At 43.4% G+C, this 27,170-nt stretch overlaps 1 protein-coding gene and 1 long non-coding RNA gene across 3 annotated transcripts in view; one reads left to right on the top strand and one right to left on the bottom strand.

The window, feature by feature from the left end:
- LOC309353559 (collagen alpha-4(VI) chain-like) overlaps positions 1-21,995 on the top strand; it is a 96,045-nt gene extending 74,050 nt beyond the window's left edge. For both annotated transcript variants that reach the window (XM_081882896.1, XM_081882897.1), the window contains 10 exons: positions 1,101-1,163; positions 2,485-2,520; positions 3,826-3,862; positions 5,524-5,535; positions 6,342-6,835; positions 9,652-9,742; positions 12,007-12,678; positions 14,850-14,946; positions 15,791-15,948; positions 21,304-21,995. In XM_081882896.1, the coding sequence (XP_081739022.1) occupies positions 1,101-1,163; positions 2,485-2,520; positions 3,826-3,862; positions 5,524-5,535; positions 6,342-6,835; positions 9,652-9,742; positions 12,007-12,678; positions 14,850-14,946; positions 15,791-15,948; positions 21,304-21,476 (1,833 nt within the window). In that variant the 3' untranslated portion in view covers positions 21,477-21,995. The remainder of the gene's footprint in view (positions 1-1,100; positions 1,164-2,484; positions 2,521-3,825; positions 3,863-5,523; positions 5,536-6,341; positions 6,836-9,651; positions 9,743-12,006; positions 12,679-14,849; positions 14,947-15,790; positions 15,949-21,303) is intronic.
- Positions 758-27,170, bottom strand: part of LOC309353653 — a 43,437-nt gene continuing 17,024 nt past the window's right edge. The window contains exon 3 of the long non-coding RNA XR_014161978.1: positions 758-1,152. This is a non-coding gene — a long non-coding RNA (uncharacterized lncRNA). The remainder of the gene's footprint in view (positions 1,153-27,170) is intronic.

Raw genomic sequence — 27,170 nt, 5'->3', positions numbered from 1 at the left:
ATAATGACTCAGAGCTGTGTGAAAATGGCCACTCAAAATCCCGCCCGCCCCCCATTCTGTGGGAATTTGCTGGATATTCTCTGGGCTTATTCAACATTTTGAGGGCACTGAAAAAGAAAAAGAAAATGTTTCTGTGCACTGCAGATCATTTTAAAATCTTATTAGGGAAAAACCAGTAGAATATCTGTTTTAATTGACAATATGGGCCTGTAAGACAGAATTGTTTCGCCTGGCCTTTGGCTTGGAGCCAATTTGATTCCCTCCCCCTCTTTCTTTTTTCTTTTCTTTTCTCCTCCTGTGGTGAGGCTGCATTTTAATGTTGTATTTAACTTTGTTTTTTAACTTGTATTTTAATGTTTTTAAGTTGTATTCATTCAACTTATTTTTATTATTGCTTGTTAGCCACCCTAAGCCCGGCTTTGGCTGGGGAGGGCGGGGTATAAATAAACATTATTATTATTATTATTATTATTATTATTATTATTATTATTATACTGTAGATCCCCAGTTATTTCTGGGACCAAGTGGTGATTTATAATGGATGTTTACTGTTTATTTATTTATGTTTGTCATATATATTTATTTATGTGTGTGTGTGTGTGCTTGCATGTTTTACTTGGGAGGAAGCCCCATTGAACTTGGTTGGGATTTACTTCTGTGTAACAGTGGCAATTTTAATCTGAAATCTTAAACGCTGTACTGCTCAGAAACTGCTCGTGTTTATGAAATTCCTTGTCGCAAAATGCGCCTAGAACAATGGGAGTTTCGAACTCTGCTTGCGAAAAAAGAATTGGTAGGAGCAGGCTCCAAGCTCATTTGCTATCTTTAGCAATATTAAAATGTGAAATAAAATTGAATCCACAGCTGCCTAACTTTATTCACAGGCAGAGAACTGGGGGGAGGAAGGCATTTCATTGGTACCTGAAATTTCACTTCAAGGGAGCTGAAATTATCCAAGAGTTTGGATGGAACCTAAAAAATGAAACTTTCAAAAAATTTGAATTTTCAGCCAACCCAAAAAACCTCCAAACCTTTTTTTCCGCTTATGAAGCCTGAAACAAGTTGTGTTATTTTAATGGGGCCTTTGCATTTTTTTAAAGGGCCGTGGTGGAACACCAGGAGCAGTTGGTGATCCAGGACACTGGGGAGAACCTGGAAGAATGGTAACAAAACACAGATTAATACTGAACTGTGAAACCAAATATAGCTGAAAATACATTATCAAATTATATTTTCTGGATCAGGCTTATATAAACAAAAACATGGCTATGAGTCTCATCTGCAAAATCAACAGCACAGTATAGAAGTAGCTCAGTGTTGAATTCAAATTATGCTTTCCTTTTCAAAATTGCTCCATGTATGTGTGAAAGAATCTGGGGTGGGGGAAGGAATGATTTTGAGTTCAATCTAGAATCCTGATTTTGTTGCTGTTGTTTAGTCGTTTAGTTGTGTCCGACTCTTCATGACCCCATGGACCAGAGCAGGCCAGGCACTCCTGTCTTCCACTGCCTCCCGCAGTTTGCTCAAACTCATGCTGGTAGCTTTGAGAACACTGTCCAACCATCTCGTCCTCTGTCATCCCCTTCTCCTTGTGCCCTCCATCTTTCCCAACATCAGGGTCTTTTCCAGGGAGTCTTCTCTTCTCATGAGGTGGCCAAAGTATTGGAGCCTCAGCTTCAGGATCTGTCCTTCCAGGGAGGACTCAGGGCTGATTTCCTTAAGAATGGAGAGGTTTGATCTTCTTGCAGTCCATGGGAGCCTGGCGTGCTCTGCTCCATGGGGTCACGAAGAGTCGGACACGACTGAACGACTAAACAACAATGAAAATAACATACAGAAATGCATTCTACTAAAGGGAAATTGCATACAAATATGTGTATATTAAGCAAAATTATTAGGAGAAATCACACAAAAATACCGATGAAACTTCATGAAGACTTAAAAATAAAAGTAATTGTAAACTGATTTGAAAATGTGGAGAACACAATTTAAGATTGGGAAAAGGAGAAACGGAAATTGACTTATTCGCCCACCCCTACTTTGGGCATAAGACTAAGCAAAGAAAAACAGCTGCCATCTTCTGCTTGAAAACCCACAAGTTTATTTGTTTGTTTGTGGTTTGGCTTAGCATGATATAAACTTGTAGAATTGTAGAGTTGGAAGGGACAATGAGGACAATCTAGTCTGCACAGTTCAGGAACCTTTTTATCCAACGTGGGATTTGAACCCACGACTACAAGTTTAAGTGTCTCATGCTCTACCGACTGATGCAAATCTGGAAAATATATGAAACTTTCCTCTCTCTCTCTCTCTCTCTCTCTCTCTCTCTCTCTCTCTCTCTCACACACACACACACACACACACACACACATATCATATTGGGGTGTGTTCATCAGCATGTGTGTATGTATTTATGTACAAGTGTATACAGAAATGGGGGAAGAGGGTAATTTGATTTCCTAAACGTATACCTGCTTTTTTCAGGGCCATAAAGGACAAAAAGGTGAACGAGCAATGACGGTATGCGATAAGCTGCTTCCTCACTTCTGATACACCAGAAACCTATCAACTAGTAAATGAAAATATACATAGAATTGTGTTCTTAACGGCCGAGCTTCAAAATTCTTCCTTGCTAAAGGAAAGGGCAACAAATGATCAGTGAAGCAGGCACTGGATGGCGAGTTCCCGCCTCCCACCAGTAGAAATAAACACACAAGACACTGATATTTAGGTCAATGGGCTAAAATTGGCCACAACTTTATTGGTTACAGGTGATGAGCGGTATTGGCTTAGGCATTGGTCCTAATCGACTATCCGGCTTCAGTCTGTCGGCCTGAAAGACCGGGAAGGGTTAACACCAGCAGGGGGAGCCCTGCTGATGCACATCAACTAGGCACTCCCCCGGGGTCACCACTCGGGGGCGTGCCTTGGGCCCTGGCCTCCATAGGCTTCGGACGGGGCCACGCCCCCCGGAATCCTTTACCGGACTACCCTTCAGAAACCAGGGGAGGTGATGGTGCTCCTCCCCCCATTCATCTACATAACAATACCCCTACCAATGCCTAACCGCCAAACCGAGGAAGTTGTGACGATTTGCTACCAGGTAGGCGAAAAAATCAAATGGCTGGTGCCAATTTGCCAAGTGGAAAATTCCTACCAGGCCCCTTAATGGCGACCAACCGAAGTCCATAGCAAGGTCAAAGGAGAAACCTTGAAGGGTGGGTGGGAGGGAAATTCACCTAGCTGAGTGGCAGCCAAAGAGGAAGATCCTCTGCTGCGATTGCCTTTATTGCGGCAAGCCACACCCCTGAGCCAGCTGATTGGCTGGCCAGGGAGATGACACGGCAGAGGATTCCCCTGATCGCTCGGGCTGGGAGACAGCCTCCGCGCGAGTGTAGGGGGTGTGAAGACCACAACACCACCTCCTCCCGAGGTCGGAAGTGGCTTTGGATGGGAGAAGTGGGAAATCTGGGCTGGAACGTGGAACCTGGTACAGTTCCAACTAATGTCTGCCACTGTAGAGCTTCATTGTTTGACAGCTTGGTTGTTATTTATTGAGCCAGGTTAATTTTATTGCTTTTTATTTATTTTTTGCATGCTGTTTTAGGATTGTTGTACGTAGCCTTCCGATGCCCACCTGGCAACTGACATTTCATTGACAGCAAATAAAATTTGTCGTAGCTGTTAAAAATGAGAGCTGTATTTTAGAGTGGGCTGCGGCCTTATGCATACTCACCTGGGACGAAGTTCCATTGATCTCACTGTGATTTAGGCATGCCTAGAGTTGCACCATTGACCACATTGGTTTCCCCCCCTTATCTACAGCCTTGTGAACTTGTAAACTTCACCAGAGGAAACTGCCGTAAGTACTGACCTCCTCTTAGTACTAAAGACTAGCAGAGGGCCTTGCCAATCTGATAGTTGTAATTTGACACAGGTTGTGTGCACTAAATGTTTAGGGAAGTTTTTAATGTGTGACATTTTAATGTATATTTAATCTTTGTTGGAAGCCGCCCAGAGTGGCTGGGAAAACCCAGCCAGGTGGGCGGGGTACAAATAAGAAATTATTGTTGTTGTTGTTGTTGTTGTTGTTATTAAATAGATTTGTTTCTCCATCCTTTGGGGGATTTTTTAAAAGTGAACCCCTTTCCTGTAAAAGGACCTTACTTTCAAAAGCCGTGGTGTCCAAAAGAAGACAGGATTATTGCACCTTTAATAAAGGTAAAGGGACCCCTGACCAATAGGTCCACTCGTGACCGACTCTGGGGTTGCGGCGCACATCTTGCTTTATTTGCCAAGGGAGCCAGTGTACAGCTTCCAGGTCATGTGGCCAGCATGACTAAGCCGCTTCTGGTGAACCAGAGCAGCGGATGGAAACGCCGTTTACCTTCCCGCCGGTGTGGTACCTATTTATCTACTTGAGGCTTTCGAACTGCTAGGTTGGCAGGAGCAGGGACCGAGCAACAGGAACTCACCCCACTGTGGGGATTCGAACCGCCGACCTTCTGATCGGCAAGTCCTAGGCTCTGTGGTTTAACCCACAGCGCCACCCGCATCCCTTTAATAGTTGTCTGGAAAAGGTATCTCAGCAGGTTTAACTTTTTCATGGACACTACTGTTAAAGGTGGAAGAACCCTGTCTGTCTTTTGCATCTGCCCTTGTAAATTTTTGCGTAGAAAGTGTCCCAATGTACAAAAACGGAAAACGATAAATTATGAAACCTTTACAAATACACGCATTATAATTTTTGCATCTAAATTGACTTTCTTTACTAGTAGCATTCCAGTTAGGACCTGTCTCAAATCAGTCATGTTCTCCTGAAATATTCAGTTTGCAGATGGTCCTTAATCCTCACAATGGCTATAGTGAGGTATTATCTTATAAATAAGCCTAAAAATACCAAGTCCTGTAACTACTCAACAGCCTCGTTCACACAGCAATCCGCCATGATATGTTAAAGCATGTTTTGGCTGATTGTCCAAACCCTCTCCAGTGGCTTAACTGGTGTTTGTTTACTGCCAACAAACCATAATCAGAAGCCATAGTTGCTTGTGTTAACTATGGTTTGGCAATATGTGTGAACCCAGCACCTTTCCTTAACCATGGCTTGCTTGCTTACCAACCTACAAAGGCATGAGGCAAGAGCTGCTGGGAAACCAAACATAGTTTAGAGAAACAAGCCAGGATTTAACTGATCATCTAAGGGACAACTTGTGGTGAACTCGTAAAGAAAACATGGCTTTGTGTTTTGTGCAAACCAATCCAACAATTTCATGGCTGGGCTAAAATGTGAACTCACAATTCCCAGCTTAAATAAGACATGCTGTAACTACATTCTTTCTGCTACTTTGCTTTATCCAAAGCCGAAAGTGAATTTTTCATTGAATGGAGCAACAAGCGAAACGCTCAACACAAGTTCTGTCTGTGTGTTTTTGAGGGTAGTTATGGGATATGCTGTATGTAAATGAACAAAACCAAGAGACACTAAGTGACATTAAACCACCTTTCTTTTATCCCATCCAGCTTGCTGTATAGGTAAGTAGATCTGCATTGGCTCCCAGTACGTTTCCGAGCACAATTCAAAGTGTTGGTGCTGACCTTTAAAGCCCTAAACGGCCTCGGTCCTGTATACCTGAAGGAGTGTCTCCACCCCCATCGTTCAGCCCGGACACTGAGGTCCAGCGCCGAGGGCCTTCTGGCGGTTCCCTCATTGCGAGAAGTGAGGTTACAGGGAACCAGACAGAGGGCCTTCTCAGTAGTGGCACCCGCCCTGTGGAATGCCCTCCCTTCAGATGTGAAGGAAATAAGCAGCTATCTTATCTTTAAAGACATCTGTAGGCAGCCCTGTTTAGGGAAGTTTTCAATATTTAATGCTGTATTGTTTTTAACACTCGATTAGAAACCGACCAGAGTGGCTGGGAAAACTCAGCCAGATGGGCAGGGTATAAATAAATTATTATTATTATTATTATTATTATTATTATTATTATTATTCTTACTATTATTACTATTACAGTGGTACCTCAGGTTACATATACTTCAGGTTACAGACTCCGCTAACCCAGAAATAGTGCTTCAGGTTAAGAACTTTGCTTCAGTATGAGAACAGAAATTGTGCTCCAGTGGCGTGGCGGCAGCAGGAGGCCCCATTAGCTAATGGTGGTGCTTCAGATTAAGAACAGTTTCAGGTTAAGAACGGATCTCCGGAACGAATTAAGTACTTAACCCGAGGTACCACTGTATTATTATTATGCAAACAGATTCTGTTTCAACATATAGGAAAAGGTATCTTTTCCCCCCGAAAATCTTCTGACTTTTTTCTTTTCCTCCACAATGGCAAGGTATGAACAAGTGTCCAGTATACCCAACTGAAGTAGCGTTTGCCCTTGATATGTCTGGAGATGTTACCCCGGAATCCTTTGACAGGATGAAAGAAATCATGACGTCTTTGCTGAAGGGTATCGAGATTAGCAGGAGCAACTGCCCGACTGGCGCGCGGGTGTCGGTTCTGTCCTATAATACCAATACGAAGTACCTCATCCGGTTCTCTGACTTCCAGAGGCCGGAGCTTCTGATGGAGGCAGTTCAGAGAATTCCACTGGAGAAGTCTTCCGGCAGGAGGAATATTGGAAGGGCAATGAGGTTTGTGGCCAGGAATGCCTTTAAGCGCCATCGTCAAGGCGCCCTCATGAGGAACGTTGCGGTATTTCTCACCGCTGGACCTTCGCAGGATGCCACCTCCATCAATACAGCCGTATTGGAATTCAGCGCCCTGGATATCACACCTGTGGTCATTGCCCTCAGGGAAGTGCCTAATGTGAGACAAGCCTTTTCGGTAAGCAGGCTGCAATCGGAAACTCTTTTGGCATTATGTTGTTGTTGTTGTTTAGTCGTTTAGTCGTGTCCGACTCTTCGTGACCCCATGGACTAGAGTTCGCCAGGCACTCCTGTCTTCCACTGCCTCCCAAAGTTTGGTCAAACTCATGCTGGTAGCTTCGAGAACACTATCCAACCATCTTGTCCTCTGTTGTCCCCTTCTCCTTGTGCCCTCCATCTTTCCCAACATCAGGGTCTTTTCCAGGGAGTCTTCTCTTCTCATGAGGTGGCCAAAGTATTGGAGCCTCAGCTTTACGATCTGTCCTTCCAGTGAGCACTCAGGACTGATTTCCTTCAGAATGGATAGGTTTGATCTTCTTGCAGTCCATGGGACTCTCAAGAGTCTCCTCCAGCACCATAATTCAAAAGCATCAATTCTTCAGCGATCAGCCTTCTTTATGGTCCAGCTCTCACTTTCATACATCACTACTGGGAAAACCATAGCTTTTACTATACGGACCTTTGTTGGCATTAATGATCAGTCAGCAAATGCATACTGAGTGATGGGTCTTGCTACTTAAATAAGCTCCTGTTCAGTACTTGTCTTGCTTGGTTCTTGTGAACTATAAAACATCAATGTACTGAGAGCAAGCATGTCAGGGAAAAGGCCAGGCTAGAATACATCTGGTTATTATCTAGCTTTCTACTAGCAGGGCTGGGTTTTTGTTTTTGTCTTAAAGCACCCAAGAAGCATTTAAATGGGAGCATCTAAATACACACTCTACAAGCATCCCAGAAGCAGATACCCAATCACATCTGGTGTTTATAAAGACCCAGGTTCAGTCACATCAGTTGCAGGAGAACCCTACAGCTGATTTGCAACAGCATTTAGTAAATTTTGCACTATTTTTTTTACCAAACATCTTATTGACTAGCAGGTGGAAATCAGACTGGCGGAATTCAAATTTTAATTCTGAACCAGAATGTCAACATTTGGGGGTCTGATTTCAGTGACTAATCCAAATTGTGAAATTGGACATCGGTTAAATTTTGAATTTCAGTTTCAGCTCTAGTTTCTGTGTTGCTTGCTCCCTAAGAAACATATAGCAAGATTTTGAAGTGTCCTACAGAATTGTTCTGGGGAAACGTAGAACAGCTTTCGAGGGTGGATCAAGAAGCTCCTTTGTATCGCTTAAGAAAAACATTGCTTTAGACATCACCAGAATAGCCAGACAGCAGCAACATGTTCAGACAAGTGGACCTCAGAGGTGGCGCAATAGGTTCGTGCGTCTTGCTGTTGACCAGAAAGTTGGTGATTCAAACCCACCCAAGGATGGCTGTGGGAAAGGGTTGGACTAGATGACTCTCAGAGGTCTCTTCCAACTCTACAGTTCTGTGTTTCTAAGTGCTTGTAATCTTGGTTTGTGACGTGGAAGTTCATCTACAGATTTTGGAGTGAATGGTAATTTGCAGGACTTGGAGCTTAATTCATTGCCAACTGAGTATTTGTGTTTGCACCAGAAAAACAGCACACTGAAGCAAAATCTGGGCAGTATGAATGGATTCAACGTAGTCATATAATGATGAAAGCATAATTAATCTCTATGGAAACATTGCATTCATGCTTCCATTAACTCACTCTGCACCTTCACTCCTAGAAATCTGTTCTTCCAGTATCTGAATGGGCTTTCTTCCACCTCAGTCTACATAGCACTGTTTGTAAACAGAGCTTCAGTCATAACCGCTGTGGAAGTTAGGGCTGGCAGAATATAGCAATAATTTATTCCAGGATTGTCTCTTTTAATTGCCATAGCATGCATTCATGAGAGTGAAATCACATGCTTGACTTCCATTCCAACAATTTAATGACTTCTACAGAGTCTCAGATTTTCCTCTGATTGGTTGCCAACTTTTTAATCTTCTTCTCAGTTTTGCAAGCTGTAAACTCGAGAAAGAGCAGCGAGGAAATAATAATTCAGATTTGATACAGCAAAACCTCCTAAAAGATGTCCAGCCAATTCTGAAGGGAGTACGATTGTTGGAGTACGATATGGAAAGACAAGTTAAATACGTTGAGATCTCTTTCTTCCATTTTATCAGTGTGAGCAACACATGATGAGTCCTTAATTTACCTTCCAGTTATTCTCTGTGTAAATATGGTTTTCCTATCCTCCAACAGCAGTGTAGTAGTAGTAGTAGTAGTTATTTCTATGTTGTCCTTTCTCTCCTAAGATCCCACCAGGATTACAATACAAAAATCATGAAATTTCAAATTAAAATGTCTAAAAACTCCATATCTACAATAAGAAACCTAATTTAAAACAGCCAATTCGCCATAGCAGCCTCTGGCTCCCAGGCCATATGTCCCCAAGACTGGGTGAATACTGTAAATTACTCTTGGAACCTGAAAATTATCAGTGTGGAGGACAAATGAACTTACCTAGGGAGTTCCACAACTGGGGTGCCAACACCGAGAAAGCCCTGTTTATAAAAACCATGGCCATACTTGGTGATGAACAGAGATATCTGATCATCTGCTAATTGATGTGAGGTTGTCAATTTTGGTTCACCTCAAACCTTCCCAGCCTCTCATCCTACCTTCCATACTGTTCTGAAGGGTCCCTCAACCTTCTGGAGCGGATTATCAATGGGTGGAGATGGGAAGAGGAAGCATGGGTGAAAATCAGCTTCCTCCTTCCATTTGTGGAAGCATCTACTGGAAGAAAAGCCTGTCTGTGAATGGGAGGGAGCCAATGGATTCTACCCTACATTTTTCATGCATTTCTTTTTGTTTAAATGTATTTTTAATTTTTTTAAAAAATTGCATTTATTTAGGCAGATGATACTCAGCGATTTCAGTTATTTGTCTGGGAAACAAAGGAGGATGAGAACTTGGACACGGTCTCACGTTGTGCTCTCTGTTTTGGTAAGGCCATTCATTTTGTTTGTTCTTAAATTAGTGTATGTAGAATAATCCCTCCTCCCACCAGTTCTGACAGGTCTTCTTAATTTCAGAACTCAAATTTATTTGTTTGGAAGTTGGATGAGTTTGCAGATAACAAGCGCCAAGTATTCTAAATGTTTAATTATTTTCAGCGGAAAAGCTGCTGTGGCAATTCTCAGGTCAAGATGGCAGCAAAGACCTGGAGGCTAAAAGCTTCTGCCCATTTGCAAGGGACAGAGAGCCCTATTGAACTCAGTGGGACTTCTAGGTAAGCGTTTATAGGATTGTGTAGGGAATGACGTAATCACAGTAGAGTCCAACTGGGAGCGTGAGAGCTGCCCCCTGCCAAAAGCAGATACCTTTCCCTATAAGTTGCCAGGATACCAGTGACATGGCCCTATATGTCCAGTCTATACGAATCAAATGCCCCATATTGAAGGTGACCCAGAAACTGCAATTAATCCAGAATGCGGCAGGTAGACTGGTGACTGGGAGTGGCCACCGGGAACACATAACACCGGCCCCGAGAGATTTGCATTGGCTCTCGGTACATTTCCGAGCACAATTCAAAGTGTTGGTGCTGACCTTTAAAGCCCTAAATGGCCTCGGTCCAGTAGACCTGAAGGAGCATCTCCACCCCCATCGTTCAGCCCAGACACTGAGGTCCAGCGCCGAGGGCCTTCTGGCGGTTCCCTCATTGCAAGAAGTGAGGTTACAGGGAAGCAGACAGAGGGCCTTCTCGGTAGTGGCGCCCACCATGTGGAACGCCTTCCCTTCCGATGTGAAGGAAATAAGCAGCTATCTTCTCTTTAAAAGACATCTGAAGGCAGCGCTGTTTAGGGAAGTTTTTAATATTTAATGCTGTATTGTTTTTAACACTTGATTGGAAGCCGCCCAGAGTGGCTGGGGAAACTCAGCCAGATGGGTGGGGTACAAATAATAAATTATTATTATTATTATATATTACAGTATTTCAGCATACTAACAGGCCAAAATTACAGCCACCTAAGGCTGTTACCATAAATGATCTACACTTATCATTTAATTTGTACATAAAGGAGGAAAGGGTGTAACTTTGCCATTACTGTTGCAAGAGGAAGCATATTTTGCTTCTAGATGATTAATGCATATGTGACCGCAGGTATAATCTTAAAAGACACCCTTTCCCTCGTCTCTCATATAGCATACTGTTTACCTGTTGTTTTTAGAAATATGCCTATTAATAATAATTGTAAAACATTGCTGATTATTTCAGGTCAGGATCCCTTTGGGGTTAGAATGCATGCTTTGCCAATTGTTTAACCTAACAGCTTCATTGACTAAACTTTGCAGCTGTAGTTCTTGAACATATGGAGAAAGTGCATTTTTTTCGGTATGCATTTGAAGACATTTGGGGTTTTTTTGCCTAATTTTCCATTTTTATTCTGGCCTGTGATTTTACCATTCTTGTATTATTATTTTTAGTGTTTAAAATCTTGATGTCTATTTGTATTCTCACCATGCAAACAGCCGTAAACAATGGAATAATTAGAACCAAATAATTAGGCAACAAAAAGTGCATTGCCTCATCTCTGAGTGAGGCCTAAATAAACTGTGGTGTAAATAAAATATATTTCAAGTAAGGCGCATGCTCTCCATTAGCTAGGATTATATATAACTTGGAATATATAGACCATAAAATATAGTCTCTCTATACCGTATTTTTCCATGTGTAAGACCCCCCCATGTATAAGATGAACCCCCCTTTTTAAACCCAAAATTAAGAAAATGCACTATGCACTATCCATGTATAAGACAACCTCTTATTTTAAACTTCAAAAATTTAGGAAAAATATAGTCTTATACACAGAAAAATACAGTATATATATATACTGTATATATAGAGAGAGAGAGAGGGAGGGAGAGTATAAATATGTTTAGGGCTGTTTTTCACCTTCTCACCCCTGGCTTTTTCCTGTAAGACTTATTGCAGTCGTTAAGAGTCGTCAACAGGCTCATCACAGCTATCTGCCAATCACCCATTCCCACCACCCTTCTGAGTAATACCCCTCCCCACCTTCTCACTATATAGAAGGGTCTGGTGACTTCTGTTTCAGTGTATCTGAAGAAGTGTGCATGCACACGAAAGCTCATACCAAGAACTAACTTAGTTGGTCTTTAAGGTGCTACTGGAAGGAATTTTTTTTGTTTTCACATCTTATCAGACGCTCCATGCAATTCCTTGCTGCCTAATGTTTCTTTCACAGATAAGTGTAACCCTGCTCCAGAATGTCGGGTGATGGATTCCCTTCCCATCCTAATCAACATGGACATCACATACATCCTCGACAGCTCTCGGAATGTGGGGAGTGAGGACTTTGAGACCATGAAGACCTTTGTCAGCAACATGTTGGATTCTTTCGTCGTTGCTTCCCTGCCCATGGAGTCGGATGGAGGGGCGAGGGTGGCTTTGGTGCAGCAGGCTCCGCAAAATTTCACAGTCGACGGATTCTCAAGGCCAGTGAAGGGAGAGTTTGACTTGGTCTCCTATGACAACAAGAACCTGATGAAAATGCACATCGAAGAATCCGTTCGCCAGCTGGAAGGTCCATCAGCAGTAGGACATGCTCTAGACTGGACCATCAGCAACGTATTTTTGGAAGCCCCCAACCCGAGAAAACACAGGGTCATCTTTACAATACTCGGGAGTCAGACAAGTTCCTGGGACAGGGAGAAACTGAGGAAAATGTCACTAGAAGCCAAGTGCCAAGGATTCACTATGCTCACCTTAGCTCTTGGAAGTAAAGTTGACGATATGGAGATGACAGAACTCTCTAGCGCTCCAGTAGAGCAGCACCTGTTGGCCCTGGGCAGGACTGGTAAACTTGAATTGCCGTATGCTCTGGAATTCAGTCGAGCCTTCTTAAATCTTTTAAAACGTAAGTGCTACGCAGTTTGGTGGGCTTCCTTTGCTACTGAGTGATGCTGTGCTAGGGGCTGTTTATCTGCCATTCTAGGTGGCCTGTTGCTTCGTACATAAATTTGCCTCGGTCCATTTAGAGCAGGGGTTTCCAACAGGTCGATCGCGGTCTACTGGTAGATCCCTGCGAGGTTTTGGTAGATCACGGTCGATCTCTGGCTCCCTTTCCTTAGTGTCGCTAAAACTGACTCCTGCCACACCCCCTCACCCCATCCTCCATTGTTGTGTGATCTCTGGAAGGGAAGATGGAGCTTTCTCTGTGCTGCTGTTTTCATCCATATCCATCTTTTTGTGAGTGCCCCCTTTGTCCCTTGCCTTTAGGTAAAGGTAAAGGTACCCCTGCCCGTACGGGCCAGTCTTGACAGACTCTGGGGTTGTGCGCCCATCTCACTTAAGAGGCCAGGGGCCAGCGCTGTCCGGAGACACTTCCGGGTCACATGGCCAGTGTGACATCGCTGCTCTGGCGAGCCAGAGCTGCACACGGAAACGCTGTTTACCTTCCCGCTGGTAAGCGGTCCCTATTTATCTACTTGCACCCGGAGGTGCTTTCGAACTGCTAGGTTGGCAGGCGCTGGGACCGAGCAGCGGGAGCGCACCCCGCAGCAGGGATTCGAACCGCCGACCTTTCGATCAGCAAGTCCTAGGCGCTGAGGCTTTAACCCACAGCGCCACCTGTGTCCCTTGCCTTTAATCCCCCCCAAAAAAGTGGAATTTCACCTCTAAAAGCATTTTTTTAAACCCCTCAAAATGGGCCTTTTCTCCTCTGTAAAAAAGCTTAACAACTTTTAATTTTTTAAAATAATTTTTATTAAGTACAAATTAGAAAACATACATATTTACAACAAAAGAAAATACAAAGGAAAGAGAAAATACATATAACCAAGGAAAAAAATTAGAGAATACTTTGCCTCTTTTCATGTTTACAGTTATTTATACCTGTATAAAATGCTATTCACAATAAAGGAGTGAAATGAAAGAAAAGATATCAGAAAAAAGGAAAAAAAGGAACAAAGAGAAAATAAAGAAGTAAAAGGAAAGGATCGTAGGTGAAATTTTTTAAAAGTAGATAAGTATTCACTATACATATCCGTTTCCCATCTATATTTATATTCAATTGTATAATTTCTTAACAACATTGAGCTGAACCCCCCCCAAAACGTGGGCAGATCACTGCCAGTTTTTAATTCTGAAAGTAGGTCTCCTGAGAGTTGGTCACCCCTGATTTATAGGATAGATTATACTCTTACAGTGCCATCACATACTCTAAATGCCTACTCACTTGTAGACCTCAATGGGGATTGTGTCCAGGTGAGCAGTTAGAAAATTGCAGCTGTTAACCCACTTATAGGGGAATAAGCCCCATTGAACGTGGTGAGATTCACTCAGAAGTAAGCATGTCTAGGGTTGCACTCTTAAGCAATACACAAATTTGATCCCAGCGTGTAATTTTTCTTGGGGCAGGATTTGAATTGTTTTGGTGCAGAAGGAGCTTGGCATGAAATGGATGTCCATCAAGCTTCTTCAGAAGAGGCTGCAAAGTTTGCACTTGAGTGTTTTTCAGGGTGTTGTGCCTATTAGAAAAAACAATCAAAACATTCACAGCAGATTAAAGGAGACCTAGGCAATGTCTATGTTTCCTGGATGCATCACTCCTAAAGCTTCACTGCTGTTGCTTTGGAGCAAGAAAGGAGCTGTGGCTCTCAACCACAGTTAGGCAGGATTTAATATAAATAATAAATTGTTGTGTTATTAGAAGAAGAAGAAGAGTTTATCACTACCCGAAGGAGTCTCAAAGTGGCTCACAATCTCCTTTTCCCTTCCTCCCCCACAACAAACACTCTGTGAGGTGAGCGGGGAAGCGAACCTGGTTCACCAGGTTATGAGTCTACCACTCTTAACCACTACACCACACTGGCTCTCCTATCATCATCATCATCATCATCATCATCATCATCATCATCATCATTAAAAACTCAACAGATTTATGGAGGGTGCCCCATATGTCCAGAGATTATAAATCTGAAAATTCCTAACACCATGTTCTATGGCAGTCCATGTTTTCAATTTCGATTTACCCGGAGAACTCTGTGCTTACTTCATTGCTTTCCTTTCCCTTTTCTTTTCCCTCAGGAGAAATGAATCCTTATCCTCCTCCAGGCCTGCAGGAAGAATGTGAAACCCTGGATCGAGGAGACACTTACCAGCAGCTAATGAGGAGGACTGACAGGTACATGTCCCTCTCCTCTAGAATTAGGGACAAAAACTTACATTGGCTTTAGCAGGAGCAGGAAGCAATATTTGGAAATGATCTAGCGCAGGGGTGGTCAACTCCCAAAGGACTGTGATCTACTTTCAGAATTAAATCTGACAGTGATCTACCCCCATTTTTTGGGGGGGGGGGTTCCGTTCAAAGGCAGAAGGCAGAAGGCCTTCTCAGTAGTGGCCCTCCCACCAGATGTCAAAAGGAACAACAACTACCAAACTTTTAGAAGACATCTGAAGGCAGCCCTGTTTAGGGAAGCTTTTAATGTTTGATGTATTACTGTATTTTAATATTTGGTTGGAAGCCTCCCAGAGTGGCTGGGGAAGCCCAGCCAGATGGGCGGGGTATAAATAATAAATAATAATAATAATAATAATAATAATAATAATAATAATTATTATTATTATTATTATTATTATTATTATTATTTATGTTGTTGTTGTTAGGAGAGGAAATGCCCCTTTTTTGTTGAGCTTATTTTATACCCTGTTTTATGCCCATTTTGTTGGGGTTCCGTGGGGGAGGCACTTTTAAGGGGGAAGGGGATTAGTCTCTCACGAAAACAGTGCAGGGGAGAGGGACCGGGACCGGTGCTTTTAGGTAAAAGCAAAGGAAAATGAGCCCGCCATTGACAGCGACCTACTGCAACCTCCTGGGGATCGACCAGTCGATCCTGATTGACCTGTTGGACATCCCTGATCTAGGGTATCCATATATCTTAGAACAGTAGAATCTTTTGTATGACTCTTCTGCCAAACATATCTGAAGTCTTATCTCTTCCGCCCTGCCCTCCATCCCCCTTTTTCAGTATCGTTTTCCCCGAAATAGTTTACGGCGATTCTTTGCGACCGTCAGCATCAGCCGGAGGAAACATGCAAGAAGAAATTACGGCAGCCACCCAAGAACCCATTAAGTACAGAGAAGAAGAGAAACAGTTTGATGATTTCACAGACATCGGTGTTCAAGGTGAATGACGTTTTGAGCTAATTCAGAGAACAGTGGGTATGTTTGCTTGTATTAATAGATAGATAGACAGACAGAAAGAACGACTGTGATATCCATCACCCCCTATAGTTATATTTCTCAGTGGTAGCTCCAACCTGCTGTACTAAAGTTTGAGATGGTTTGCAGCAAGCAAAACGATCATCTGCCATTTCCCCCAGAATGGAATCTATAGATGGATCCAGTCATTCTGATGTCTATCACATCGTTGCCGCAGAGAAACAGTACCTGCGCTTTCTTCTTGCGTCTTTCTACATGTTCGATAAAGTTACAATCTTTTTTTTAAAAAAAAAAATTATTGGGATTTTATTTACAACGTAACATAAACCCCCACCCCCAATACACAACCCACCCTCATTAAATATGAACATAACATACAGTGAGCATAACATACAACAATACAAATAACGAAATAAAAGACTTCCTTTATCCTGTATCTGGCCTCCTTATTTACTTCTTATAAACTGTTTCCTTTATTATTAAGGTTTTTCTAATTATAACTTAAATATCCACAAATTTAATCCACAAAGTCTCCTGCAGGCATTAATCAAAACAAGTCCAGGTATGTATTTTCGGGCACTGTTTTGTGAACTATTCTCTTCATTTCCCCCAAGCTTTTTGAAACTCTTGTCTAGTGTGATCTCTAATTGCCTCTGTTAATCTAGCCAGTTCAATATATTGGCTTGTCTTTTTTAAAAAAATAATATTTATTAAAGGTTTAAGGGTTACAGAAAGGAAAAAAGGAAAAAAACAAAGTTAAACAAAACAATACAATACAATACATTACAATAAAGAAAAGAAAAAACAGAAAACACTACTTATCTTAACAAAACAAAAACAAAAACACAACACAACACAACAACTGCATTGGACATTTGGCTTCTGAAAAACTTTAGAAAACCCGAACACTTACTTCCAGGTTTTGGCTGTTTGGGAACCAAGGCGTTTGAGAACCATGGCGTTTGAGAAACAACGTACTACTGTACAACATCATGGGGATATTCGTGTGGACATTCTGCCTCGTTTTATGGGAAGGATTGCCAGTTTGGCTAACATGTGACAACTGACCCCAAAAGTGTAGTACAGTGGTACCTTGGGTTACATATGCTTCAGGTTACAGACGCTTCAGGGTACAGACTCTGCTAACCGAGAAATAGTACCTCGGGTTAAGAACTTTGCTTCAGGATGAGAACAGAAATCGTGCTCCGGCGGCATGGCAGCAGCAGGAGGCCCCATTAGCTAAAGTGGTGCTTCAGGTTAAGAACAGTTTCAGGTTAAGTACAGACCTCCAGAACGAATTAAGTACTTAATCTGAGGTACCACTGTAATACTGTAATACATTGGCCATGCATAATGTAGGCTGATGAGACAAAGTGGGTTTCATTCAAAGATTTGCTTCTTCTGCCAGAATCTTGCCTCTCTGGAAGAAGTTCCTCCTTCCAGAAGAAGGCAACATTAAGCTAAAACCCCATGTGTTTAATTGATGATGAGGTAAGCGATTTCTGTGAAAGCAGCCTACAATCAAAAAGAGCTTGTCTCTGCCAGCTCGAAGAGATGTTTATAATTCTTAGTACATTGGAGCACTGCTTCTGGGTCTTCTTCAGATCAAAGTGGCCTTTGGGAAGACCAGGATTAACTATCAATTGGCCTCCTTCTGGCAGGAGCCGAGACATTGAACAACCATGTCCTGCTCTGAGCAGAGGTTTTAGCCCTGTGTTTGTGGAATTGTCTTTGGATATTTCTGACTTGGAGACAATTAGAATACAGTGGTGCCTCGCAAGACGAAATTAATTCGTTCCGCAAGTTTTTTCTTCTTGCGAATTTTTCGTCTTGCGAAGCACGGTTTCCCATAGGAATGCATTGAAAATCAATTAATGCGTTCCTATGGAGACCGCTTGCCAGGCTGGCGGTGCGGAGAGGGGCTTTTCTCCCCACCGCAAGCCTTCAGGACAGGTACGGGAACAGAGGGGAAGGCGCGCAGCGCTTCTCCTCTGTTCCCGGGGCTTGCGTTGGGAGGAGGGTTTTTCCTCCCCACCACCAACATTCAGAACAGCATTCTGAATGTTGGCGGTGGGAAGGAAAACCCTCCTCCCACCGCAAGTCTTCAGGACAGCCATCCGAAGGATAGCGCGGGGAGAAGGTCTCTCCGCCCCACCGCCAGCCTTTGGAGCAGCCTTCCGAAGGCTGGCGGCGGGAGGAGGTCTCTCTGCCCCACCGCCAGCCTTCGGAGCAGCCATCCGAAGGCTGGCACGGGGAGAAGGTCTTTCCGCCCCACCGTCAGCCTTCAGAGGAGGTCCGAGGACAGTGGGGAAGATGCGCTGCGCTTCCCCGCTGTCCCGGAGATTTCCCTATGGGCTTTCGTCTTGCGAAGGAAGCCCATAGGGAAATTCGTTTTGCGAAGCGCCTCCAAAACGGAAAACCCTTTCGTCTAGTGGGTTTTCTGTCTTGCGAGGCGTTCGTCTTGCGGGGCACCACTGTAATAGAATTGTATTGGAAAGGACCCTAAGAGTCCTCTAGTCCAAACTCCTAGACTAGAGGACCCTTAGGAATCTCAGCTAAAGCATCCATGATGGATGGCCGTCCATGAAGCAACACATTTTAGAAGAGTTTATCATTCCCTGCAAAAATGAAGCCTGCAGCTGACAGCTCATTTGACTTCCTTATACTTTCTATACTGACTTGGGGCCATTGAAGCATAGCTGTCAACTGTCCCTTATTTGGCGGGAAACTCCCTTATCCCAGCGCCGTGTCCCGCTGCTGTCCCTTATTGATGATGTCCCTTAAATTTCCCGGGTTTCAAAGGAAGCAGCTCCTCTCCCTCCCTCCCTGCCGGCCAGGGAGGAGGGAGGCTCCAACTGTGTTGCTTGGCTGCGTTGCTCACCCAATAAGGAGTCTAAGAACGACTGGGGGGGGTGGAGCTTGCATGCTTTGTGCCGATCAAATCGGCCGCGTTGCCTGGGGACTCGCCTTTGCTCAGCGCTTCCCAGCGGAGAGGTGACGGTGGTTTTCCTTGCTGCATCCCCTTTGCTGGGTTGCTGCGCTGTGGGAACCACCGCTTGAGGCTTCGTTTGGCTGCTGGTGGACTAAAATCCCTTATTTTGGCTGCCGATCCCTTATTTTCGAGGCTGCTGGTCCCTTATTTTCAAATCTGTAAGTTGACAGCTATGCATTGCAGTCTATGGGGGAAACAGCTTGACAGCAAGTTCTTTTACTTAAGTGGTTTCCAATTTGCATCAAAAAGGTATTGTACATTTTTATTTCTTTAAAATATAAGTTGTTGTTGCTTCTGCAGGACCACCAGTAGGGGCTCCTCTTCTGATCTCAGGACTCTGATTTTGATGTTGGTAATTGAAGATGTGAACTGATTAGAAAAGAGACGAAGCAGGTCATAGGCTGGGGACAGGATGAAATCATTAAATCACATTCTGGCCTCTGCTACTCCTATGTAACAGCTTTCTTCTGGCTTTAAGGGCCAGGAGATATTGATAGAATTGGAGAGGAGTCTTGAGGTTATTGCCAACGTCAAAGCCAGAGTGAACTCCCTCTTCGAACATTGCAGAAAATGTATGGCAAGATGTTTGACTTGTTAATGCTGATTCCTTTGTGAAAACTTTTTGGAACACGCAAAAGCTCTTTTATATGATATATCTCATTCTTTAAAGCCTTATGTTATGGTGTATTTATGTTTTGGAACACATATCCTCCATAGTGCTCATAGGTCCCTAAGGGGCAGAGCCCTTCCTTGACAGAGATTATATTTATTCTGTAATGCTAATAAAGGTTTGGCAATCACTATAGTGATTCATGGTCCGGTACTGTCTCATTTAGACCACTGTAATGGGATGTACATGGTTTTGCCTTTGAAGACTACTCAGAAACTTCAATTGGTTCAAAATATAGTGGCAGGATTGTTGGCCAGGACCAACTGAGCGGAAGACATCTTGTCTCTCTTAAAGCAACATCACTGGCTAAGGTTCCTGTTAAGTTGTGGGTGAACATATCAGATGACACAGCAATTCTTCAAACAGCTCTTGTTTATTCACAGGCCAGAACAGAACTGAACTGAAGGGTTCAGCCAGCCTGCTTATACAGTGGTACCTCGGGTTACATACGCTTCAGGTTACATACACTTCAGGTTACAGACTCTGCTAACCCAGAAATATTGCCTTGGGTTAAGAACTTTGCTTCAGGATGAGAACAGAAATCATGCAGCAGCGGTGCAGCAGCAGCAGGAGGCCCCATTAGCTAAAGTGGTGCTTCAGGTTAAGAACAGTTTCAGTTAAGAACAGACCTCCAGAACGAATTAAGTCCTTAACCCGAGGTACCACTATATAGAGCTCCACTACAATGCAACAGTAATCATTTTCTGTAACTATCCAATCACTGAATGTCACTTTCAATCCTTTATTTGCATATGTGGACCTGAGTGAAAACTATCTACAGTATCCCCCTGCTAGCCCAGGGTGAAAACTTCAGTACATAACCCTTCCATTTCAAAGCACGATTCACAAAGCTTCTTTCACACAGAGAGGTTTCCAGAAACTTCCAGAACCCTCTTGAACTAAGCAGAACAGAAAAGATCCCTACACACCAGGCCTTTGGTCAGGGCTCAGCCTGACTCCCCTTCCCTTTTTGTATAAGAACTAGTACAACAGAGGTCTCCCAGCATTCTCACAGGCCCATATAAGATCAGCGTACACAGCTGGGCCTGATGAGCATTTACTGTTCCCAACCCAAATCCTGCGGAAAGCCATCTAATTCAGATTTTAATTTTATCCTGACTTGTTTTTAAGAGGTGATTTAATTATTGTTTGATTTTATATCAATGTTTATATTTGATGTTAGCCGCTCTGAGCCCGGGGAGGGCAGGATACAAATAAAAGTTTACAGTGGTACCTTGGGTTAAGTACTTAATTCGTTCCGGAGGTCCGTTCTTAACCTGAAACTGTTCTTAACCTGAAGCACCACTTTAGCTAATGGGGCCTCCTGCTGCCGCCATGCCGCCGGAGCACGATTTCTGTTCTCACCCTGAAGCAAAGTTCTTAACCTGAAGCACTTTTTCTGGGTTAGCAGAGTCTGTAACCTGAAGCGTATGTAACCTGAAGCGTATGTAACCCGAGGTACCACTGTATTATTATTTATTATTTTTATTGTCAATACTTTCTATACCAAGAAACGCAAACTGACAGAGATTCCTGCATTGCAGGGGGTTTGGGGTCTCTTCCAACTTTACATTTCTATGATTCTACGATCTATTTGTAAAAGGAACATGCATCATTTTCACATTGGTAACCGCCAACCCTTCTGTTCTCTCCCCAGAAGCTTGCATAGTGGATATGGACAACGGCGAGTGTGACGATTACGTTCTGAAGTGGTATTTTGAGAAAAAACTGCACATCTGCACCCAGTTCTGGTATGGTGGCTGTGGAGGAAACGCCAACAGATTTGAAACTCGAGAAGAATGCGAAGCTTTGTGCATCAAATCATCCTAACGTGGAGAGTGCCAGCCATGAACAATGGGCCTAGTTATCCACTAAAGAGGTGGAATAAACCCAAGATCAAATGAAACAGGTCTTAAATTTTGCGGTGCAGAGAGAAAGTTTTGTGCTTGCGTCTGATAAGAGCAGCGTGTCTTGTGGCACCTTAAATACACAACAGATTTATTTTGACATATTTAGTCCACCAGAACTTCTGGTTTCCTTAGGATGTTTTGTTGTTTTTTCCTGCTGTAATCAATTAATAGCACAGCTCTGTAGGGGTTAAAGTAATGTCTTCGTTGAGTATGGAAGTGCTTTTTGTAACTGAGGACATTTTTTATTTTTTAAGGCTAAAACTTGATATCATTTCATTACCAAGATGTGCACCTTGTACAGGAGACAAACGATACCTCAGACATTTGAAAGTGAGCTCTGGGTTGCCACTGACAAAATGTCACGGCTAGTAGAACTGTTCTGATTTTTCACAAGGTGTAAAATTACAAAATTGTGGTAATAAATGTTTCATGCAACTGATTCTTCTTAGTCCAGCTTTTTTTTTTTGTCTGAAATAAACACACTCTATTTGAATAAAAGCAGTTCCTCCAAAACAACATACTATGAATATGAAGCCCACATTGCTGTTTCATATAAAATATGCAATTTACGTATTTTGGAGTATGCTCCATTGAACCCAATGGAACTTTCTTCTGAATAAGCAGCTATAGGGTTGCATTGGCAAGTTACAGTGGTACCTTGGTTTATGAACTTAATCCATTCCAGAAGCCTGTTCTTAAACCAAAGCGTTCTTAAACCAAGGCGTGCTTTCCCATAGCAGCGGGTGGCTCAATTTACAAATGGAACACACTCAACAGGAAGCGAAACATGTTCTGCTTCCATGGCAAAGTTCACAAACCAAAACACCTACTTCCGGGTTTGCAGCGTTCTTAATCCAAGTTGTCCATAAACTAAGCTGTTCTTAAACAAAGGTACGACTGTATTGTCCTTTTTAATGGTGTGTTATTTATTTCCAAAAAACCACTGCAGTTTCAGTTTCAGAATCAACACAAAATATATGAAAAAGCGATACCTATTGTGAACCTACACACCTTAGTATACATTCAATGAAATAGAAGGGTGTGCTTCTCTAATTTTTTACCTGATTTGGACGTCTAACTGCTGTTTTAATATTTGTTTTCACTGCCTTGGATACAAGCAGTTGATAAAAAAGGGACTAGGTAAACTTTTAATGTATCTCCAAAGAAAAAATGTCAAGTTTCTCCAGTATGGTAAATCAGCTGAACATTGTTAAAAAAAACCCAACTTTTTAAAAAATGCTGATTAAGTTTCTACTAATCCTTCTCAGCTTTTATTCTTGAAGTTTGGTTGGACTACCACTCCCATCATCAATCTGCCCGGCTGCTGCTGAAGGAATCCCTGCCCTATGCCATACCATGGGGACATTGTAAACCTTTATACATACATACATACATACATACATACATACATACATACATACCCCACCCATCTGGCTGGGTTTTCCCAGCCACTCTGGGCAGCTTAAAGCATATCTAAAAACTTTATGCCTTTGTGTTGTTGTATATCACTAAATATCACCTCACACAGTCCCTCTTGTAAAAGGCAAAGGTAAAAAGGTAAAGGACCCCTGGACGGTTAAGTCCAGTCAAAGTTGACTATGGGGTTGCGGCGCTCATCTCGCTTTCAGGCCAAGGGAAACAACATTTGTCCACAGACAACTTTCCAGGTCATGTGGCCAGCATGACTAAACTGTTTCTGGCGCAACAGGGCACCGTAACGAGTGCCAGTGCACATGGAAACGGTGTTTACCTTCTCGCCAGAGCGGTACCTATTTATCTACTTGCACTGGCATGCTTTCAAATTGCTAGGTTGGCAGGAGCTGGGACAGAGCAACGGGAGCTCACTTCATTGCAGAGATTCGAACCGCCGACCTTCTGATTGGCAAGCCCAAGAGGCTCAGTGGCTTAGACCACAGCACCACCCGCGTCCCTCTAGTCCCTCTTGTAATGCGTGGCTGAATGAAATGAAAATGGGGGCACTGGTTTGTTTAAAATTAACCAAAATAATTGATGGGAACACTTTCTGACCCAATCCTTTCTTTTAGTCCACTCAGGGGCAAGAGGCTGTAGACATGAGTCACAACGCCGGAACACAGCCTGCTTTAAATTGAAACCTGTCTGAGTGAATTTGATATTAGTAGTACAAATAAACATAGAAAGTCTTGATGGAGAAGCCATGAGCAAACTCTGCAAACCATCTCTAGCGGATGCCTATAAAGAATTTTACAGCATGCCACATTCCTGCATTTTTTCATATTCTTCTTTATGCTCCTTAAGCTCATAAATCTAGCTGTCTGGAGTGTATAGAAGTCCAGCTATTGGGTTTCTCAAAAGGATCCGAAATGGCTTTCCCATATGCTATATCTTACAGGCGCCCAGAACAAAATAAAATAAACATACCCCAGTAAAGCAAAAGGCATGTCGTGAACCATGGCTGTAGTCCTACACTCAGCTGGGGCGCATAAATCTCATTGAAACCAAACCTGTCTGCATTATACATTTAAAATGGCACCATACCACTTTAAACAGTGCAGTCTTCTCCCAAAGAATCTTGGGAGCTGTAGTTTGTTCAGGGTGCCAAGAGGTGTTAGGAGGTGTTGTAGCCACAGAGCTACAATTCACAGAGTGGTATGAGAATCAATCCCTCTTTCCCTGGATTCCTGAGAGGTGTTGATCTGGGAGAACTGTTAAGTTGTGGGTGAACATATCAGACGACACAGTGATTCTTCAAACAGCTCTTGTTTATTCACAGGCCAGGACAGAACTGAACTGAAGGGTTCAGTCAGCCTGCTTATATAGAGCTCCAGTACAACGTTACTGTAACAACTTTCTAAAAGTATCCATTCACTAAACGTCACTTTCGATCCCTTATTTGCATAACTATCTACAGTATCCCCCTGCTGGCCCAGGGTGAGAACTTCAGTACATAACAGGAACCTCTCAGCACCCTTAACAAACTACAGATCCTAGGATTCTGTGGGGAAAACCATGGCTGCTCAGGCATGGAAGGTCTTAGCCGGGGGTCAGCAAACTTTTTCAGCAGTGGTCCAGTCCACTGTCCCTCAGACGTTGTGGGGGGTCAGACTATATTTTGAAAAGAAAAAAAAATGAACAAATTCCTATGCCCCACAAATAACCCAGAGGTGCATTTTAAATAAAACGATACATTCTACTCATGTAAAAAAACACTGATTTCCAGACCATTCACGGGCCGAATTTAGAAGGCGATTGGGCCAGATCCGGCCCCTGGGCCTTAGTTTGCCTACCCATGGCCTTAGCACTACTTCAACATTTGATCATCGTATTTTGAATGACTTTTTGTTGCCTGATTGGCATGCATGAATTAGAGATGGCAGGATCAGATTACAATCACCACACCCACCATCTTACTGTATTTTTCGCTCTATAATATGCACCAGACCACAAGACGTACCTAGTTTTTGGAGGAGGAAAACAAGAAAAAAAATATTCTGAATCTCAGAAGCCAGAACAGCAAGAGGGATCACTGCGCAGTGAAAGCAGCAATCCCTCTTGCTGTTCTGGCTTCTGGGATAGCTGCGCAGCCTGCATTCGCTCCATAAGACGCACACACATTTCCCCTTACTTTTTAGGAGGGAAAAAGTGAGTCTTATAGAGCAAAAAATACGGTAATCTTCTAGCGCTAATACAGCACAGGTCAGTGTGGCCAATATTTGTAATATTTGTTTCATCTATTGAGTAGGTGAGTCGCTCCATCTGGTATGCTGGCTGAGACCCTACCTGCCTGCAGACTGTCTTGCCAGGGTGGTGCATGCTTTGGTTATCTCCTGCTTGGACTATAGCAATGAGCTCTATGTGGGGCTACCTTTGAAGGTGATCCGGAAACTACAGTTAATTCAGAATGCAGCAGCTAGATTGGTGACTGGGAGTGGCAACCTAGACCATATAACACCAGTCCTGAAAAACCTACATTGGCTCCCAGTATGTTTCCGAGCACAATTCAAAGTGTTGGTGCTGACATTTAAAGCCCTAAACGGCCTCGGTCCAGTATATCTGAAGGAGCATCTTCATCCCCATCATTCAGCCTGGAGACTGAGGTCCAGCTCCAAGGGCCTTCTGACGGTTCCCTCACTGTGAGAAGTGAAGCTACAGGGAACCAGGCAGAGGGCCTTCTCAGTGGAACGTCCTCCTGTCAGATGTCAAGGAAATAAACTACTATCTGACTTTTAGAAGACATCTGAAGGCAGCCCTGTTTAGGGAAGTTGTTAATGTTTGATGTTTAATTGTGTTTTTAATATTCTGTTGGGAGCTGCCCAGAGTGCCTAGGGAGGCCCGTCAGATGGGCGGGGTATAAGTAATAAATTGTTGTTGTTTAGTTAGCTCATGGCATGTGTCTCTTGAGCCCAGTTCCACAGGCTGTTGCCCTAAATGTGCCCCCACCCAGGGTTGGTACTGGGGTTGTTGGTGTTATAGATTGGGGGGGGACACCCCCCTAAACCCTAGAAATGAATAAATGGTAGGATTTGGATGGCTTGAGATGTGAAGGGAGAAATACAAGCTGTAGAGGAATTCCTGGGCAGAATGGCCAGGCCAATACAGTGGTACCTCTGGTTGCGAACAGGATCCGTTCTGGAGGCCCGTTCGCAACAAGAAAAGAGCACAACCTGCAGCGGCGCATCTGCGCGCACACAGGCTGCGATTCGCCGCTTCTGCACATGCGCGTGATGTCATTTGGCACTTCTGCACATGCGCGAGCGGCGAAACCCGGAAGTAACCCTTTCCAGTACTTCCGGGTCACCGCGGGACACAACCTGAAAGAACGTAACGTGAAGCAAACGTAACATGAGGTATGATTGTACAAGAGAACTGTCCTCCCCACCTCCTTGCCCTGAGTTGTGAACAGAGACTGGGGGCTTCCTGGTGGTCTAGTGGTTAGGATTCAGCACTCTCACCGCCACGGTCTGGGGTGAAACAAAACAAAACACAGAGACTGGGAGTTTGGAAGGTTGCCAGGGTACCTGGGAGTCAGGAGACAAGAAAAGAGAGGGTTTTTTTAAGTACAGTGGTACCTCGCAAGACGAATGCCTCGTAAGATGAAAAACTCGCAAGACGAAAGAGTTTTTCGTTTTTTGAGTTGCTTCGCAAGACGAATTTCCCTATGGGCTTGCTTCGCAAGACGTCTTGCAAGTTTGTTTCCTTTTTCTTAAAACCGTTAATACCCAGGGTGCATTGCTTGAAGAGGTGCAGTTGCGACTTGACTTCGAGGAGCAACTCATAGCACGCGGTGTGGTAGCCTTTTTTGAGGTTTTTGAAGACTTTTTTGAGGTTTTTGAATCCGTGCTTCGCAAGACGAAAAATTCGCAAGATGAAAAATTCGCAAGGCGAAAAATCTCACAGAATGAATTAATTTCGTCTTGCGAGGTACCACTGTAAGGTGTTCTGGGAAGAGGAAGGAAGAAGAAAGGCTGCCATCCATCTTGGGCAGGCTGGCTAAAGGCTGGCTGGGAAAGATGCCTCAGACTCCAGCTGCTCTGCTGCGGAGAACTAGCCCCGCTTGAAATGACCATGTTGTAAGGTCTAGACTTCCTCCATGCAGACTGAAGGTGTAAACAGGTGAATAAACCATTCTTCTTAA

This window comes from Podarcis melisellensis (assembly GCF_964234715.1).
Source record: "Podarcis melisellensis genome assembly, chromosome: 12".
Lineage (NCBI taxonomy): Eukaryota > Metazoa > Chordata > Lepidosauria > Squamata > Lacertidae > Podarcis > Podarcis melisellensis.
The sequence above is the reverse complement of the archived record's forward strand: the minus strand, read 5'-3'. Positions and strand labels throughout refer to the sequence as shown.